Source organism: Lissotriton vulgaris, chromosome 9 (assembly GCF_964263255.1).
Source record: "Lissotriton vulgaris chromosome 9, aLisVul1.2, whole genome shotgun sequence".
NCBI classification, from domain to species: Eukaryota; Metazoa; Chordata; class Amphibia; order Caudata; family Salamandridae; genus Lissotriton; species Lissotriton vulgaris.
This window is the reverse complement of record NC_141697.1, coordinates 1,183,638,823-1,183,659,156: the sequence shown is the minus strand read 5'-3', so window position 1 is coordinate 1,183,659,156 and position 20,334 is coordinate 1,183,638,823. Positions and strand designations below refer to the sequence as shown.

The 20,334-nt window shown below is 42.1% G+C and overlaps 1 protein-coding gene across 1 annotated transcript in view; it reads right to left on the bottom strand.

The window, feature by feature from the left end:
* Nucleotides 1-19,782, bottom strand: part of TATDN2 (TatD DNase domain containing 2) — a 409,795-nt gene extending 390,013 nt beyond the window's left edge. The window contains exons 1-2 of the mRNA XM_086939231.1: nucleotides 19,665-19,782; nucleotides 7,254-7,676 (exon numbers count right to left, since the gene is read on the bottom strand). Of these exons, the coding sequence (XP_086795357.1) occupies nucleotides 7,254-7,673 (420 nt within the window). The 5' untranslated portion in view covers nucleotides 7,674-7,676; nucleotides 19,665-19,782. The remainder of the gene's footprint in view (nucleotides 1-7,253; nucleotides 7,677-19,664) is intronic.
* Between the last annotated feature and the right edge of the window lie 552 nt (nucleotides 19,783-20,334).

The following is a 20,334-nucleotide window of genomic DNA, read 5'->3' as shown; positions in this document are numbered from 1 at the left end:
CCACTTACACAATCCTCCAAATATATTCAACTTCAACAATGTATCAAAACACTTAGGCTATCCACCAGAACTACTTTCAGTACCTGCCATTTTGTCTTATTTGCAGTTGTGGGGAACTCTTAAAGGAGTAACTTCTGGTCTTTATAAAACGTTTCTGCATCCTCTCTTCTCACAGCCTCTCTCACAAGCTCTTCAGATTAAATGGCAATCCCGTTTATCAGTTGTATATTCCAATATTCAATGGGATCAAATTTTAGAAGGATTACATAAAGGTGTTCGGGAAGCTAGTCTTAAATTCTGTATCTTCAAAATTCTCCATGAATGGCATTGGTCTCCTGTTAAATTGCACCAAGCTAAGTTGTTGTCACACACTTCTTGCTGGAGATGTTCTGCTTCTTGTGGGACATTCAGGGGAGGGGAATTTCTATCGCCCGACGCCCGGAACATATTGATTTTTGTCAGAGACCAGTAGTTTTAAACTTTATTTTGTCCGATGGACAAGCAGAGATTCTTTCTACCCCCCTACACCTACTATAACCTGACTGTCAATTATTTTGATCGAGCCGCCTGAAAATCCATGTCTGTTTCCACCCGTAAATACGGTAGACAGAACCTGCACTGTGGCGACTCGGATCACAATCACGTGGAGGCAAATCTCGCCAGTGGCTCTAATTGGCTGGAAGCCCGAGCCGGTTCTCTAGGCTGAGATCGGCTGTTGAGTTTAGTAAGCTTTTAGACCGGCTTTAGCCCTTCTTTTCGATGATGAACTCCTTAGGAAATATGTTTTTCTTTACAGTGCAGTTGTCCTATTTTGTTTAAAAATATTGCTCCATGTTAGCGAAAAGTGTCTGCGAGCCCTGGGCGCCACCAGCACACAAGATCAATGGGGAAACGCAAGGATGTTACACCGGAAACAGTCGACTCTTCTCAGATTCAAAGAACCAAATGCACTGATAATTTTGTATTCCCGCTGAGCCAGCGTAAAGCTGTTGTTTATTGCACACCTTCACCTCTGGTGGGTGGGCTGCGCTGGTGGAAGTCTGCAAGGCTTCTGAAGGTCTTGAAGCGCTTTGGCGCAAGAAATAAATGAATTGAAAAAATACACCATTGGTGCAGATTTTTTTTAAATTAGTTGAAACAGTATAAAAGATTTGTTTATATATAAATGCAGAGTAAAACGGGATTGTTCTAGGGCTGAAAGGAACGGACTGTGTCAGTCTTCAAGTGCCACCGTCACTGCTCAGCCATTAGCTAACCAAGTCTGCCAAGGGAAACTCATGCTTTGCGATTGTTTGCAGCATTGCCGAGTGAGTTTTCATATGGACTAAAGCCTCCCGACCCCCATATTGCCTTACATTGTAAACACAGACATGCAAGAAGCAATGACTCGCAAAAGTATATGTGGTACATCTTCACAGGCAGGGTGAATTTCAGGTCGACCTGTGGATTCACATCTAAAAAGGAGGTACGTTTTTTTACATGTCCATTTAAGAGTATGACAATTCGTGTTACAATTAAATGTGCACAAAACAAAATCTAGATCACGGTTTCCAACTTCTTATCTGGCACAGAGTGGAGTGTTCTTTCTCAATGGTTACTCTACAATTGATCTGTCATGACTGATGGCGAGAGTTGTGACTATCAGAAAATGTTATAGCCGCAACACCTGCATGCATTTCCATTTAAAACTGCTGTCAGAATAACATGACCTTTATTTCGTTAGGATAAGAAAATCCTGCCCCTACAGCTTCATCCAACTTTTCATTTGAACTGCATCAGCTACTACCATGGACCACTTTTCTCAACCCCATGTTATCGGAAAAAAAGTAAGTACGTTCTGTTATAGGTTTATTAAGTCCCAGACACCAAAGCACAGTCCCCTCAGTTCCCACTTATTCCAGTGACAAAAAACAAAGCAACTTATATTTTCTAGCATTATCATGGTGGCTATTGCCACTTCAAATGACTATTAAAATATTACTTTTTGTCTGATTTTCCAGTGCAATAATAGGTGGTTGGGTGCAAGTGTTTTCGCTTCTTGTGAAGTCTCACCACTGGAAAGCACAGCTCAATTTACATATTGAAAAAGGAGTTGTAAGCAGCCTAAGGTGTGTGAGCAGGTGGGAATGGAGTAGGATGAGTTGTCCCGCCACAAAAGGGGATTTCGAGCCAGTGTGCTGGAGAATGAATGGGTACGGGCCTCTGGTGTGATGTGGAAATTAAATGGAGGCTGCAGTGACAGGGAGGAGGTGAAGTGGAATGGAGCGTTTTTTTGAAAGAGTAGAGGAAAGTGGAACATGTAGAGTATGGTAGGAGAGTAGCTGTGCAGACAGAACAGCCTGCTGATGGTTAGAAATTTGAGGTAAAATAGATATGTAGCTAAAGGTGGGTGACTAATACAGCAAGAGTTCTGGAGCCGGCCTATGGTGAAAGATTGGAAGCAAAAGGGAATGGAATTGCTGGTGACAGAGTGGATACCATAAGGCAAGCTTGGACCCGTGATGAGAACATGGCATGAAAGGAATTGGGGAAATAGTGAAACAAAATGGAAGACTGCATTGTGAGAGAATATACGAAAGCAAATTTGTAGGCTGTGAAGGGAGAGCAGGGGGAATGCATGGAGAGTTGAAGAACTAGAGTATAAAAGGAATTTATGCTATAATGTAAGAGTTGAGAGAAGGAACTCATAACTCTGTGTAATGTGTATGGGGATATGAAAGCCTATAGTGTGTGAGAATAAAGGAACCAATAGGTTTAGCACCCATAGGCCAGCACATCCATTTAGGCAACAGCTGGGACAAGTTGATCTCTTTTCAGGACAAGTAGATTTCTGTTGCTTTTAGTCCTTGGACAAGTAGATGATTTTAGAAATTCCACACCCCTGGACATTACACATATCATTTGCGAATGTCCTCGTACTAGATCCTTCTGGCTTTTTGTGAGGAACACATTGGCTTCTACAATGTCATTACCCTTATCTTTTACACCCGTCACCATTATTCTACACGATTTTCGAGGTTTCCCGAAACTTTCCAAACCACAAATTCGCCTTCTTCATACTGCTCTGGCCACGGCCAAAATTTGTATACTGCGTCACTGGAAATCTCCCTCAACTCCCTCTCAGGAAGAATGGTTGGTGGCAATGATGCAAACGGCTTTACACGAACGCACAATTTATAATCTACAAGATCAGGCTTCCATTTTTCTCCAAGTTTGGTCCCCTTTCTTGGAAACCACGGTAGACGATGACTCTACATCTACTCCTTCTCCTTCATATACTGTCTCTACTTAATCCTATTCCCCCCATGGTTCCTTTTCTATTCCCTGACTGTAGGTACCCTTCCCCCTCTCCTTTTACTAATTCATTCCTTAACCGCTACTGTTGCTCTGGTACTCTTCTTTTTTCTATTCTTTCTTTCTCCTTTCTTATCTCTTTTCTCTTCCTTTTCTTTTGTTTACCTTTATTTCTATATTATGATTTACCTATTATTCTTTCCATTGCTACATTATATTGGATTATGGAATATATGTTCTTATTTATTTCCTCATATTTGTTATATCCTATGTAAGTTTCATTGTCACCTATATTCTCATTCATTTACTATCATATTATTTTTGCTTTGCAATCATATTTGTATTTTTATCTGAAATTTCAATTAAAAATGTCAACACAAAAAAAAAAAATAATAAGGAGGTATGGTCACCAGTGGGTTAGGGGACAAAGGTGTACTGAGGGCTAAGGGAAAAAAGTGACCATTGGGCCCAAGAGCCAGTCCACAGATCAGTAGGAACATAGGGGCCAGGTCCCAGAAGTGACTTTATCTGTCTACGTATAGGAAGAGCGTGGGGTGAGAAAAAAATGAGGTACTAAGTCACCAGTAAGCCAGAAGTCAGGTCATGAGCTTGTGTGGACAGTGAGGTACGGAGAAGTACAGCAGAGGTAATGCAAAGATTACAAGCTACATTGAAAATGCAAGGCCAATGTGAGAGGTTACAAGGACACCAGAAATTCAGTCATCACATGCCAAGATATCGAAGTTCAGATCAGAGGGAAGAAGTAGGAAGGCCTATGTCAGAGTTAGAGAGGACAACTGGTGAGTCATGGACAACTATTCGAATATTTGGAAGAAGAAGTGCTTTTGCAGTTGTCGTATCTTATTAAGGACACTGGCCACCACAGAGGCTACCTGAATTGTGGGGTGTTGAACGATGTTGTTCAACCCAGAACTGCATTAAAATGTATGTTGAGGATTCGGGCCATCGCCAAGGTTACTAAGACTGTGGGTTATTGAATGGAATTGTGGAATATACCAATTCACTATAATAATCACAATTTGAGATCTCAAGATAGCTGCTATTTCATGCGCTTTAAGATCGCTTCTGGTTCATTAATGCAGGCAGACTGTGCCTTGACCCAACTGAATAGATAAGCCCTGATAAAGTTCCAGCTGTGGAACGAAACGCGTTGGCTGATTTTCAACTTTAATTTTATACGACAATAAACAGATATATTTTTCTAATACACCTGGAGTTATTTGACTTTGTTTTGGTGCACCATCCCTTTGGTACAAAGTTTGCTTATCTGGTTTCCAGTGGAGCGGAAGTGCGGCAGGCTCTGGAAGTAGTTGCACAGACTTTTAACTACATATTCACTTGGGATTTGTAGTGCAGAACCCTGGTCAGCCACATTTTGTTCCTTTTTGTAATCACATGCAAAGATAAGTTCAGGACAGAGGAAGAAGTAGGAAGGGCTATGTCAGAGGTAGAAAGGACAACTGGTGGGTCATGGACAACGGTTACAAGGGTTTTGCCGCTGGATAATACATTTAATAGGTTTTAAAAAGGAGTATATCACACCAGCAGTACATTCTGTGTGTAGTATTTAACTATTTTTTTTTAGGTCTCGCGACCTATCAATGCGCGCAAGCGCATTGAGCGGAGCGAGAATTCAAGTGCTCGAAATCCTCGTCAAACCAAGGGCTTCTTGCGCTGCGGTTTTCATTAAGTTCACCTGAATCACGTGACCAAACAAGCACGCGCATTCACAGCGGCACAGCACATCAAAGGGCTTCGCCCAGCGTGCGCTCTGCGGCTTCTCCTCCCCTAACACACTTCTCCTCCCCCAACACCCCACACCCTCAAACATGTTAATGCCTTTGTGACAATCTGTACCAAGTCGTGTCACTCGGAATTCAACATCCCAAGGTACACACACACCCCAAGCCTCCCGTATCTCACCTGCAGCAGCTGTCGGGTTGTAACAGTCTTCAGTGACCATTCACTGCATTAACCCCTAGCCTGCTGTTTGTGTGCCACGCACCCCTTTCCCCTGCCCCCGCTGCTGCTGATCTGCTTGAGCCTAAAGCCCCCTCCCCCTCCACACACCCAGCTTTTCGGTTCTCTGTAAATTCGTCCTGCTGTCTCTGCCTGTGCTGTAAACCCAGCCTTTTGTCTGCTGTGCAGCGTCTGTTCAAAAATCCGAGGATGGTTTTCCACTTAAAAAAAAACAAGTCCGTGGAGGCGGTTCCACTAGGCAGGTCTTGGCTGCTAAGCAAAGGGAATGGTTTTTTTAGACCTCGAAGGCATCCTTGGTGCCATTTCTTCAGTTTCAGTGTGTGCACTATACGAATGCCCTCTCGCTTTCCTGTTACCCTGTGGCACACCAACCGGAGTACATCTCAGTCAGTGAGGTTGTGTGCTGTACACGGTTCTGCAGTTGGAGAATTAAATATTTTAAGTAAGGCATGCTGGTTGTGCCAGTGCCAGTCAGGGGCGCAAGGCGCCCTTCGCAGCCCACCCCCAAGTTCAGACTGGGCCTCACGCTTGTATGGGGGGAGGGGTCTTTCCTGCGCCGCCTTTGCTGTGTGCTGAGCTGCTGGCAGCTGCATGGCGAGTGGAGAGAATTTTTCAGGACACCTAACAACGTGGCGAGGTCCGTGATATTTTTCGCTAGGCAAGGCTTTTTTTTTAGCGTTCACTTAATAGGGATGGGCGGGGCTGGAATGTCTGCGTGCAGTGGCAGTGCTTATCTGAGAAACCTGACCTATCGCGAGCTGTCTGTGTTCAACCCCTCCACAGAAATGTCCCTGCAGGTGCCGGGCCAGTGTGTCCCCTCTTCATTCGGAGATCTCGAAATTCTCTGTAAATTCCTTTGTATGCAGCACGAGATTTGCATTTAAAACGCTCCCTGGGGAGTATTTGCATTCCTGTCTTATTAACGTGCTCAGCGACTTAATGATTGGGTCTCTATTGCATCCCTCCTCGCCGCCCTGGTACATGGCCCACGGCCCCTCTTATGGACCAGAATCTCAGAAGATAGTTGTATTTTAGGAGGCAGTATCGAGAAGGTGGGAAACGTCAGGAATACATACATACAATCGCACTGCCCATTCCTTGGTTTTTTTGAGCAGCACTTAACTTGCCCTTTCTGGGAGCAGTGCGATAGGGTTTAGGGGCAGAGTGAAGAAGAGTGATACAATGTCTTTTAAAAGCCAGACCTGGATTTGGGGATTTTTTGAGCTACTTCTTATGAACAATGAAAAGCTGTGATTAATATGTTTTTCTTACAAGCTTTTCAACCCGCTGCTGGGCGGATTCTTATTCAGGGTGCCTTCTAGGACTGGTTTGAGCTGCAAGTTGGACATGACACCCCAAGTTTTAGTCTCTCTCAGAAACATCAGCGTGTAATGTGCACATTTGTGGGCCATCTGAAACAGCGCCGTTTTTTATTTACTTTTCCAGGCTTTTTACACAAGTGACCGCATGCTGTGTGAGAACGCCAGGTGTACGTGCCCCTGATTAGTTGTACCAGCTCGAACCCAAGGAGAATGCGTTTTAGCAACCTAGGAATAACGGGAGATAAAATAACAAGCATTTGCAATGCAATAGGTCTCGCATTTACGCGAGTGTAAGCTATTGGCATTGTAAATGACAAAACAAAAAAATAAAATGTCCTTTAGAAAACCAATAGCTCAAACTTTACTACTGCGAGACCTATTGGCAACGCCAGTGCTTGTTTAGATATTTGATATTCTGTGCCACCCATAAGGGTTAAGAACAAGGTAAAAGTGAAATGATTCAGTAGATAATAGTGAATGTGGTATGTAGAAGCAATCTGGGGTTCTGGTAAACATTTTGTAAAACCTAAATCGCAGATGAAGATAGCAACATTACTCAAAACGGCACAGGCTCCACTTTTAAGACTTTCTTGTCCTTCACTGTATATATACTGTGTGTAAAACTAAACCGCTTACCTCGCTGATGGAAGGCTCAGACTGGGCATGAGCCACTTCCACAGGCTGCAAGTGACCACGTTGATTAGGGAACAAGGTTTTTCGAAGAGGTGTTAGAGTTCTTTTTACACGCCAAGGCTTTGCATTAACTGAATGATGGGCCATGCTATGGGCAGAGCCTCGTGAAAATGCACAATGTTCACTTTCCATTTCAGATTTTATTTTGTTGAAAGCGTCACTTGAATCCAAGGTTCCCGGTTTCTCTCTTAGTCTTTTCAATATGACGTCTTCTGACTGGTATGTGCGATCTTGGCCATTCTGGAAGGGGCCCGTAGTGAAGTCGGGCTCAGGAACGCCACTATATTTGATGTATTTGTTAGGAGAAACATCAGGAACACTGTCCCATCGATATTTCACTTTTCGACTCCCAGTGGACTCCATGACCTAGACAATGGGTAGACAAAAAACAGTTAAGAGCCCATGGTGCCAGGTTTTATAAGTAATGTTTTAAAGCTTACTATAAATTTGAATAGTTAGTCATTGTTGTCAAATGTGAAACTGAATCACGCTACCAGACCACAAAGCGTGAGTAGGAGTTTTAGTCATAACGGACCAGAGCTTTCCCTCGATCACTTACAGGTTTAGAAATACGAAGTTGCTCGCTTTTGAAAAAAGTTAGGCCTGCACATTTCAATACCAAATTAAGAACACCTTCCCATTAAAAATGATGGGAGGCACAGAAGTAATTCCCCGGTAATTTTTCGAAAATAATAGGCAGACTGCTTTGTTGTAAGTGCAAAAAAAGAGAAAAATCAATCAATTAAAATGAGTTTACGTTTGGTCGAAGTCCAAAACAAGTGCTGGTACATTTATCCTCGCTCTTGGTTCCAAAATAATACTTTTCCCCCCCAAATCTACAGCACTGAGTGATGACAAGAGGATTTGGGCCAATCCAATTCCTGGTTACAATTAAACAGTAGATTTCAAATGTCAAAGGATTACATTATGGGCCGAAAACGAATCCTCTATTACTATCCAGAGTATTACAGTTCTCCCGTTTTTTAAACTGAACAATGTCCCACGAGTGCTCTTCTGATAGACCAGACTGACGTAAAAATCTACTTTGGCTACTTATTCTCGCATGTTATATTTACTTGGCTAACATTTAGAGCCTAGATACAAGATGTGTCATGCCAAGTTTAAATGGCATTATTTTTGCATTTTTTTTAATTGAATTGTGTATTATGAACTAATGAATCCAGAAAATAGAAGTCACATAACATTTAAATTTCAAGTTTAACTGGGTGATATCTTTATCAGATAAAAGCGAATGAAATGTGGTCACTTCCTTTACTCCGTTGTCACAGGTTGAAACAGACAAATGTGGGCTTTTGATGCATTTTTTGCCTCTATACACTCATGAATAAGACGAGTTTACAGGGACTACCTTCATATAACGAATTCTTGGGGTTTCTATTTTCCCTCATTTCTATTAGTAGTGGCCCAACACTCATGTCTCTAAAAGGGCCATAAACAATGTTCATGAACACACTTCTGAATACGGGCATGTTCAAAGTCTTACATCCATGTATATTTTCAATACAGCTCTATTCTCTCTGTCGACAGAGTCCCCATTAACAGAGTATACTTTCTATATCGTATGCCTTATATGCACGCTTTAAGTCTGGCTTTCTTAGCTGAACGTACAGATCACTGAATAAAACACATTTTTCCTCCAAGTAAAGGTTAAAATAGAGGGGGTCAACAACACTGCTGCCGATTAGTTGCATTGTTCTACACACTTACGCTGCTCAGTAGTAACGCTTAGGATTATCAAAAGGCAATGAACAATTTACCTTCGGTAACAACTTTTCTGGTGCATACTCTATCTACAAGCAGATTCCTCACCTTCTGAATTACTTCATGGCCCCAAATTGGAACCAAAATCACTCTCCTGTGCCCATGGTTGCTGCCACAGAGGCATCTCAGGTCCGGGACGTGTTCCCCGAAATGACATCAGGACCATAAAATGTGCCCCCCTCCCCCCCCCCCCCAGCGAACTAAAGTCCTTGCAATTTTATTCACACCATCAAAGGTGGAGTAGAGGCAAATGAGAGTGACAAAGGTTGCAGTGTACCAAAACTATCCTGAAATCCTGTTAAAAATTCCATGGTCACTCCTCAGAACACAGAGGTGGGCGAGATTGAAGAGGGAACTACATGAAGACAGTGTCAATCAGAAACAATGGTGCCTAACGTAGGTAACTTTTTCTTCTGAAGAATGCTTCTACTTGCAGATTTCTAACATCTTGAATCAGCACTCAAACATTACCTCAAAGCAGATGGGTCTAAGGAGATACTTAAACCAAGAAGTCCTGCAATACTAGACCACAGAACGAGGCTGGTGGAAGAGAAAATTCTCTTTTCAAGGGTATCGACCTCTTGTATTCCCTATTCGGCGGTGTGGTAGGGAGCATGCCAGGATTGATCCTGGAAGTTGAGGCCTGGACCGCCAGCCTCTCAAAGGTGTGGGATGCTAGGACAGGAAGGGTGTGCCTAAGGTGCAGGCAATGTCGGTGGGAGATAGTGCTGTGCCCAAGAGTGCCAGTTCAGAGCTCTGCCCAGTCCCCAAGCAGGACATCAGTGAGGACTTCTTTAAAGGGGAGTAGTGTTCTGAGAGGGATACCACAGGCTGGAGCATCTCAGTCAAGTCATTGGTCTTGACCTCAACCATGGGCAGTCGAAGGTCCACGACCTCACCTGCCCTCTTAACCACTATTGCAACGGAAGCCTTCTCCTCCTTGTCAACCATGGGTGGAGAAAGGCGGCCAGTCTCTGGTGAGGTGTCCAGAACACTGGCATCGGCCAGGACCTCATTCCAGGTATTGTGGGCCATGGACTCTGCTGGACGGTCAGAACAGCCACTGGAATCCTCAAATCCCCTCCATCCGTCCTTCTAAAAGTGCCCTTTCGTGAAAGAGGGCTTAATCCCTAATTCAGGCCGTGTGGACCTGGTCAGCGCCAGAATGAACATCGCCGAGGAGCGTTGGTGGTGCCATTGGAATGGTCACTGCACCCGATATCCTTTTGGTTCACTTGACGGTTGGGACGGATAAAACAATAAATGTGTTTGACTACAGTTCCCAGGCAATTTGAGCATACCCACGCATGTACTTAGTCTGACGTTCAAAACAGGCGCCCAACTCGCGGCTCACACACTTCCGAAGGAGTCTGCGAAGAACACAAATTACCACATGTAACCTGAGGCCACAATAGAGTTGAAGGTTTATAAGGCCTACGATCCTGGTTGCTACGATTCATATGGTCTCCTCTCATTGTTTACCGCTGCTTTTCAACACTACACAGCCATATCTCGGATTTTGAGGGCTTTTGTAACATGGTGTGGCCCTTCCCTCACATTTATACCTAAAGCTACATCTATTCACCTAACATTTTGTCCCACAAGGCACGTATTTGCTTTGGTCCTAATACTAATAGTGTTTTTTGATTGACCGAAAAATACTATTATCTCATGTGAGACACACTTAAAACAGTTGGAGTTGTGGGAGGGAACAATAGGAGCCTCGCCAGAGTAACACGCACAGCGTTATATTGACTCCATTTCTTTACTTCTGTATCTGTATATAATTTTATTCACTGATTCATTGGAGACAAGGTTTCCATACTCGTCCAACATAGTATTGTGCTTTTAGCTTAAAGAAATGTGTATGTTTATGTTGTGCTTTCCTTGACTTTCACTTATGTTGTTATACTTCAATTGAGAGCTCTACATGTGAAGAGACTTGTAGATGGTAGAGTCGGACCTTATACACTGACCTTCGGGCCATCTGACCCACTCGTCAACCCGTTGCCACTGTGCACTGTTGGTCAAGACATAGGCCCGAGTATATTTTTGGATATGTATTCTATTATAATTTGCACACGTTTATATAGCAGTGTGTTGTATCCAAGGAATGACAGGAGAAGGGAATAAACTTAAGGATTAAGTTTAATCAAGAATTTCAAGTACAGCATTAGATCCATCAGAGTGCACATCCAACAAGCTCCAGTCTTCAACTGAAGAACAGGAGCAGAACATTCTACTATCACCTAGCAACTAGATGCTAGGATGCAAACATAGGAAAAGCATTAGCAAAGAAGAAACATAGGATATAACACACCTCCTTTCCCACAATAAAACAAAAGAAATAAAATAAAGAGATAAAACAAAAGATGAAACAACAGTTTACAATTAAACAACATTTCAGGTGATGTAATCATTCAAATATTTCGGTGTAAACTTAACTCGGGAAGATTTTGAACAGGAAGCAGAGACCTCAGAAGGACCTGAAGCAGTTTCACTTTTATCTAAAGAAGTCAAGTTATTGTCATCAGAACTGGTCAAAGCAGTGGATTGGAGGGAATCTCCCTCATGAATATTGAGATTGTCAAGGAATGATAGAGCGCCATCTGACACATTGGAACCACATGAAGGAAGATTACATGGAGATAAAGTGTTAGGGTCAACAACATTGGGAATGCCGTTTGAATCTGAAACGTCAACAGAAGCAACATCTGAGCCCTTCACTTTTGAAACGGCCCTTTTACTCCACCACTTACCACCAGTAACTTTAACAGCATGTTTGCCAATCTGAACAATAGATGTCTCTGGATAAAACTTTGAGCCTTTGGCCTTACACGGTCTTCGGATTCTAACCTTGTCACCAACGCTTAAAGAAATTTCTTTTACATGTTTATCCAGATCATATCTGACTTTGGACTTGAGTTGAGCAGAGGCAACCTTATCTTTGACAAGATCCAGATCAACAACATCTTTACCTTGAGATGTTTTGCTAACAACCCAACCAGGGGATAACTCATTAAAGGATTGTCTCCCTCTTAATAAGAGGAAAGGTGTCACCCCAGTGGTTGAGTGTGGTGTGTTGTTGTACGACCAAACTCTGTCAAAAACAACATCCTGAACACAAAGGCTAGAAGAAATAGCTAGTTGGACTGCGTCCTTCAGGACACGATTCGCTCTCTCCACTAGGCCGTTGCCTTGTGGGGAGTACAAAGCAGTGGTAAGGTGTTTAATGGCAAAATTATTCAGAAAACTATTCATTTCATAAGATACAAATTGTACCCCATTGTCCGATACTAAGAACTTGGGAATCCCTTCGGACTGGAAAAGTCTCCTAAGACATTTTATGACATTATGAGTATTGGGCTCTTTTAAAAACTCACAGGTAATCCATTTGGAGTGATAATCTACAATGGTGAGTATGAATCTGAAGCCCTGATTTAAACCACCAATGGGCCCTAGAAAATCCATACCTAATTTCTCCCATGGACTGTCAGGGAAAGTGACGGGACACAAGGGTTTGTTAACAGTCCGCAAAGATTTCTCTGCATGAGAACACTCACTACAGCCATTCAAGAAGGTATCCACACAGATGTCCATCCCTGGCCACCAATAGTGAAGTCTCAATCTTTTTTTTGTACTTGTGATCCCCCCATGACCTTTATGAGCAATCTCAATAATCTTGTCTCGAATAGAAACAGGAGGAATGAGGGAGACACCTCTCAAAAGGAAATCACCCTCCAAACTTAATTCATCCCTAACCTTGGAAAAAGGAAGAAGATCCTTATCAATAAGATTTTCTCTAGGCCAACCTTCAGCAATATATTTTTTAAGTGTAAGAAAAGAAGAATCCTGCAAAGATTCTTTAACCCAATCAGATTCAGAAACCACATCCTTTGCTAAAACTAGTCCATCCAAAAGATTAACTACTACTTCTTTGTCGTCAAGGATAGGAGAGAATTTCAATTCACTTGAAGGACACCTGGACAAAAAATCTGCCGTGAAGTTCTTTCCACCAGGGATATGTCTCATGACAAAATTGAAATCATAAAGTTTTGAAAGAAGACGACTCAATCTAGGGCTAGCATTCCTTAAGCCTTTATCATTCCAAATAAAAATCAAAGGCTTATGATCTGAAATTAGTACAAACTCACGGCCCCAAACATATGTGGAAAAATGTCTGACTCCCCAAACACAAGCTAAAGCTTCTTTTTCGATGGTACTATAATTTCTTTCAGAAGGGGAGAGTTGGCGGGAAGCAAAGGCAACAACATTTTCAGTCCCACCATCAGCTTGACTCAGAACAGCACCTAGACCGGTATTACTAGCATCCACTGTAATGAATGAGAGAGAGTTCCCATCAAACGGTTTGAGAGCCGGGGCATGTATGATCAATTCTTTTAAGGACTCAAAAGCTACTCTGTGTACTTCATCCCACACAAATTTGACATTATTCCTGGTAAGTGACCTCAAAGGCTCACTAACATGTGCAAAATTCTGTACAAATCTGGAATAAAATTCACTCAAACCTAAAAATGATCTTAATTGATCCTTGTTAATGGGTTGAGCACAATCACGAATGCCTTGTAAGAGATCATGTTTTGGAGCGATGCCTTTGTGAGAGATGGTATGACCAAGGTATTCAACCTCACTAAGAAGAAATTTGCATTTCTGTTTTTTTACAGTCATGCCATGGTCACTTAAAATACCAATAACTTGATCAAGTTTGACAAGATGTTCTTCCACAGTGTTAGTAGAGATCAAAATGTCATCTTGGTAGGCTAAGACATCACGAACTTCCCCAAACAGCTGAAACATAAGTTTCTGAAAAACTGAGGCCGCTGAGGCAAGACCAAAAGGTAACCTCAGATATCTAAACAGACCAAAAGGAGTGTTGAAAGCAGTTAAGTCTTTAGATTCATCACACAGCTCTATCTGGTGATAGGCTGCTCGTAGGTCTATAGTAGAGAAGACCTTTGTACCTCTAAGCTGAGCCAACATATCTTGAATACGGGGAAGAGGAAAACAATCTACCTGAATATTTTTGTTTAGAGCTCTTAGGTCTACACATAGCCTGAGTTCATCACAGTTCTTCTTAAGTGCGACTACAATTGGAGAAACCCACAACGAAGAGTTAATGTTTTCAATGACTCCCTCTTTACTCAGTTGTTGAAGATGGGTCTTCAGTCTTTCCATAATGCTTAGAGGGACATGTCTCACCTTATGAATTACTGGAACAGCATCAGGCTTCAAAATAATTTTATGTTCGTAGCCTTTAACTGAACCAAGATTGTCAGAGAAAACATTGTTGTATTTCATTATGATACTTTCTAGAGTAAGTTCTTCAGTAACCAGGGCATTAATATTGACAGAACGATCTAAAGAAATGGGATTTCTGGTACCAGGTCTTAGTACTAAAGGGAATTTGCCTTGATCTCTCCAACCCAAGACATTGTAACCTTTTTTTGAAACGTAAATTTTTGCCTGAACAGAACGGTCTTCAAAAGTTAAACTGTTATTAAAGAAACCCATTAAATCAATGACTTTGTCATTAAATGCAACAGTACGTATATCGGGAGGTAGAAGTAAATTTTTGTCCCAATGTTTAAGAAACAAGAAATCCGCAATAATGGTAATAGGGGATCCTGAATCTACAGTGACTCTAACAAGAATCTCACCAATTTTAAGATCACATACTGGATCATAGATAGATGGGTCTTCATGATCATCTATCATGTCAACGGATAACAAAATTTTTTTTACAATTTGTTCTTCACATGCATTGAAATTATCAGAATCAGAAACTTCAAGGTACATTGTTTTGGACTTGAACTTGCAAACTGTCGCAAAATGACCAATCTTTTTACAATTGGTACATTGTTTTTTAAGAGCTGGACAGGAAGTTGAATTGGCAAGGTGTAATTTTGATCCACATCTATAACAAATGGGAGGCTTGTCAGACTTTTTCCATTCAAGTTTAGGAGATTGATTACGTTGAGAATTATTTTTGGAGGAAGTAGACTTCACCAAATCTACATGTGAAGGTTTATTATTGCCTAATTCTTTGGAAGCAAAAGCAGATCTTTCTATACCTCTGGCTAATTCTAATGTTTCCTGTAAAGAGGGATTACGACAACATAAAATCCTTTCCTGAACTTTGTTATTAAAACAATTTACAACAATTTGATCCCTGAGATATTGATCAATAGGGCCTTCAAATTCACAAGTTGCAGCTAAAATTCTCAACTCAGCTAAAAATATATCAATTTTTTCATACTCCCTTTGTTTGCGTGTGTAAAATCTATGTCTTTCAACAATTACACTTGGTTCGTCCTTAAAATATTTTTCTAGACGAGTAATAGCCTCAGTGTACTCAGTCCAATCATCTGAGGGAGGTCTAACAATAGGGGGTTGATGGTCAAAGATTCTTTGACCCTCAGCACCCAAGGCACTGTATAACATTGCATTTTTCCTTGCAGCAGAAAATTTTACAGCATCTATGGCAATTATATAGCTATTAAAGGCTTTAAACCAATGAGACCATTTTATTTTTGGAGTACCTGGTTCTGGAAGGAAGGAAGAAGGAAGAACTGCAGTCTGTTGTGCCATCCTGGATAAATGAATAACAATATCAAAATAAGAGCTAATAAGTCATATTATTATTTAAAATTGATAAATGAGAAAGTTAACTGTAGTAAATATGGAAAGTAACTCCAGAGTTAACTGTGTGTATGATTATATAAATTACGCAAGTAAGATCAAACTATGAAGTCAGCTGTGTGTATCAGCGTAGAAGATACACGTTGTAACAGTCTTATATTAGCTGTGTGTATCAGCGTAGTAGAAAATGCACGATACACATTGTAGAGAGTATATAATGTCAGCTGTGTGTATCAGCGTGAATAATACTTGTTGTGGTAATTATGCAGTGTCAGCTGTGTGTGTCAGCGTAGTAAACACACGTTGTTGTGAAAACAAGTATCGAGAGTAATGAAAGCTGTGTGTGTCAGCGTTGTTGGCACACGTTGTAAATGAGGAGAATGTATGATATTAAGTAGATTGTAAACACTCAGTCTTTTAGCTGAGTGTATCAGCGTAGAAAATAAACGAGTAAATTACCTTGTATGAAGAGGTAACATCGGGATTTGTAACGACGATTTGTGTTTATGGTCGCTAAGCAACCCAAAATGGCCGCTACGTTGTACGTGATGACGTGTTCAGACGTCAGTTCGTGGTGACGTAGTTTGTTGTGAAGATAGCAGATGGACGCCGAAGAAGAAATGCAGCGCGCGTTGCCGTTCTCGTGTTGCTCAAACCGCCAGTGAGAGAAGAATGGCGATTTTTGAACGGTGAAAGTTCTAAGCAGGTAGAGAGCAATATACAGAGTAATTAATAATGTTATAATGGAGAAAAAAACGGGAAATTAATACGGGGAAGGTGAATTGTGACTTTTAGAGATTATTGTGGTTGAAGCGAAAATAAGCGAGAAGGGTCTGCCGCAGGTGCAATCAAGGCACAATCAAATAAACAGCCGCTGAAGGTTGGTGATAAGCACATACAAATTCACAGAAACTGAAAGTTAGTGAAGAAGATAGCGCTTTGAAGTGAGAAACTGGCGCTGGTGCAATCAGAGCACAATAAGAAAGAAAAACAGGCGCAGGTGCAATCAAATCACGAAGTTGAGCAAGCAGTTTACTTTTTCCAACAGGAGTCACTGTAGTTTTCTTTAGTGAGCGCTAAAAGATTTATGATAAGTAAGAGCGCCTCAAAGTGATAATTAGAAGAGTAGATAAAATTAGTGAGCAGCCGCTGGTGCAATCATGACACAGAGAGAGAAACAGGCGCTGGTGCTATCAAATCACAGATTAAAAGAAAAGTATCTTACTTTTAGATGGAGTCAATGTTGTCTCTTGAAGAAGTTCAATTTGAAGCAGATTGATAGAAGATTTGAATTAGAAGATTAATGATGAGCATCTGAAGTCTGATGAGATCTGTTTAAAATTGAAATTTTGAGCGTAGGTTCGTAGATAATGCTGACTTGACCACCTCGTCGCCAATTTATGTTGTATCCAAGGAATGACAGGAGAAGGGAATAAACTTAAGGATTAAGTTTAATCAAGAATTTCAAGTACAGCATTAGATCCATCAGAGTGCACATCCAACAAGCTCCAGTCTTCAACTGAAGAACAGGAGCAGAACATTCTACTATCACCTAGCAACTAGATGCTAGGATGCAAACATAGGAAAAGCATTAGCAAAGAAGAAACATAGGATATAACACAGTGACACTACATTATGGTCCTGAAGAATGCCTGGAACATCTAAGTCACATATGGCAGAAAAATGTCCATAACCCTGTCTCACTATTCTTTTATCCTCTATCCATTACAACATAGGAATAACATTGTTTTGTCCTTATCGAGTTAGTTTTAAACCACTTTTTCTGTTGCACTCTGCCCCTCACCTCTACCCTAGAGGGATGTACACATATACATGCTACATCCCAGCGTGTCAAAGGACCCAATGATGAAGCATGTTACCCTCAGATTCTCGACCAAACACTTGTAGTGCCCCCACCTTCAGTTCCCATTTCTTTTGTTCTTCTTGCGCCTCGCTACTCTATACTCTGTGTGAGCATAATAATTCTTGGAAGTTAGTATAGGATTTAAAATTCTATTTCAGTAGCGTACACTTCCTTTGACCTCTTGTGTGAGATACACATGGCTATATTTTGTTGGCAGGGCTCCTCTCATCCTATAGGTCCTACATATTTTCCAGGAATATTGAAACTTCTTGAGTGTTTGGAATGCACTGGCTCCTGAAATCGATGTTAGCACGTCTTTGCTTTCAGTTTGCCTTGTCATGTTGCCTCTGGTCTTTTGGCCCACTTCAGTCGCTTCTGTTCTGGATCAGCGACAGGTTGGACGGAGCACTGGTCCTTTGAGAAAGTTCAGAGTACTGCACTTTTTAATAGTCTTCATGGGATCCTTCCTTCATGGTCAGTTCCCTCTATGGCAAATCTAGTACTGCTAGAGGACGTTTATTCTCATGACTTTTTTGCCTTCGACAGGTTTATTTTGTCACCTGCTGGGTTCCTTCTCAGAGCCTCCTTGTCTCCTGACTGGATGGGATGGCAATTCATTTTTGAAACTTCTAGGTCTATAGGCTGGCTCAATCATTCAGCACTGCTTTACTGAGTGTACTGGTGAATCTGACTGTTCTGTGGATCCTACTATTGGGGAAAAGACTCTTCTTGCATACTACGCCTTGGCTGGTTTTAGTGTCAGATCTCTGTGCTCCATAGATGACAGTATGTTTTTTCTTCTCCATTCATGTTTCTCAGTCTACTAGCAACATGGCTTTTTAAGTGCACTGAGCAAGTCTACTTCTTGGGATGGTAACTCCTCTTCCGCTCTTGGTTCCTTGGAGTCTTCCTCTGTACAACTAATTTCATAACCCCTCTGCAGGGTTCTGTCCCAGTGTTTAAAACATGAGCCTTGGCTCGAAGGATGCGCCTGGTTCTCAAACTTTTGGTGGTCCATATCTACGGACAGCCACGGTCCGGGCAGGTAACAGCGGTGGGGCAGAGTAAGGGGGGGGGGATTTCGAGGGACGATGCAGAGGGAAAATTAAATAAATAATTAATTTTCCCTCTGTATCGTCCCTCGAAATCCCCCCTTACTCAGCTCCACCGCTGTTACCTACATGGACTGCGGCTGCCTACGGATGCTTCAAATGAGGATTGATGACTTCTCTTTCAAGGAGATCTCAATGGAGTGGGGGTTAATTGAATGTGGCATTCAATTACATGTATTATTATTACTTCCTTGTTGTTTATTTTGGTTATTCTGGAAGATTCAAACTCTTGTTATTAGTAAGGACTGGGATCGAAGCCTTCTATTGCTCTCGGTTTTTGTATGGTTAAGCTTCCCTATGGGGTTCCTCTTTTGGCTCTTAACTATGCCAGACCTCCCACCCACTTTAAATATGTATCCTATGCTGACGTTTCCCATCCACTAAAACACGTTCTTTGATGGACGGGTTGTCACTTGCAAAGCCAATCGAGGAGGGAACCCAGTAGAACGTGATGGTCTATGACCTTGAATATCACATCTGATAGGATGACCCTATCGTTCTCTTTCAGGTATTCATATCTTGCTCCATGAACAAACTGCCCCTTCCCTAAATTATCTCGCGAGGTACTTTACAATAATACATGACCTTGGGATTCTGCCCCAAACCTTGACGGTCTTTTGTTGGTGAAAATTGGTGCACCTTGCCGTATCACCAATCTACACCCAGAGATTAAACTACCAACCGCTTGCTACAGGAGCACAGACATACACTTCAAAAACACTTCCATTCGATGAAACAATCTACCCCCACACAGTTCCCTAGTCTTAACCTAAAATCAGAATTCGAGCCCACGTATTCCTTCCCCCATGGTAACTGATTCACTATTATTTTCCAAAACTCGCATATCACTTCATGTTAAGCCGCAATTAACTTCCCTTTACTGCCTATTTGTTATCAGAGCCTATTCTTATGGTAACCACGTGTCTTACTACTTACTCAGACCATCGGTAAACTCAGCTTAATGTCGACACGATGCCCGTTGCAGATCTTTTAACGGATATCATCTGCCCGTAATTTTAGCTATTCCGGGGCGTGGCAAAATATCCCGCTGCGCAGCCTACCCCGATACTCGTCTACTAACTTGTAAAGTGATCCCGGATTGGAGCATTTGCGGCAGGCAGCCAATTCTAGCGCGCAGCACAGAATTTCGAAGAGTTTATTGGCTTGGAGTCAGCGCGTACCCTCCTCCGATTGTAGGCGGGGGCCGCCCAGTGAGGCGCGTGCTGAGCTGTGATCTGTCTCCCCATGAAGTAAGTTAGTCAGCGAGCAAGAATGATGGCTTCTTGCGGCCTCAGATTTTAGGCTACGGGGTAGGCCAGCAGCGTAGGGGGACGGCTCACTCCGGATGGTAGAAGGATGAGGCGGCTGTGCTCCACGTTCCTAGGGTCTCAGACCGAGGTTGTGACCTCCAAATGCTCGGCCATCGAAGGAACGGGTCGGCGGTTTTCTGAGGCAGAGTGATATGGTTTTTAGCAGCTCCTGACGGGACAGGAGTATTTTGCTTCTAAGTTCGCTCTTCCTGATACCCCATAGGGCGGGTCAGGCTTTCGTGACATGTCTGACTCGGTATACCATTTCTTATGGCCCCGACGTAAATTACCTTCTG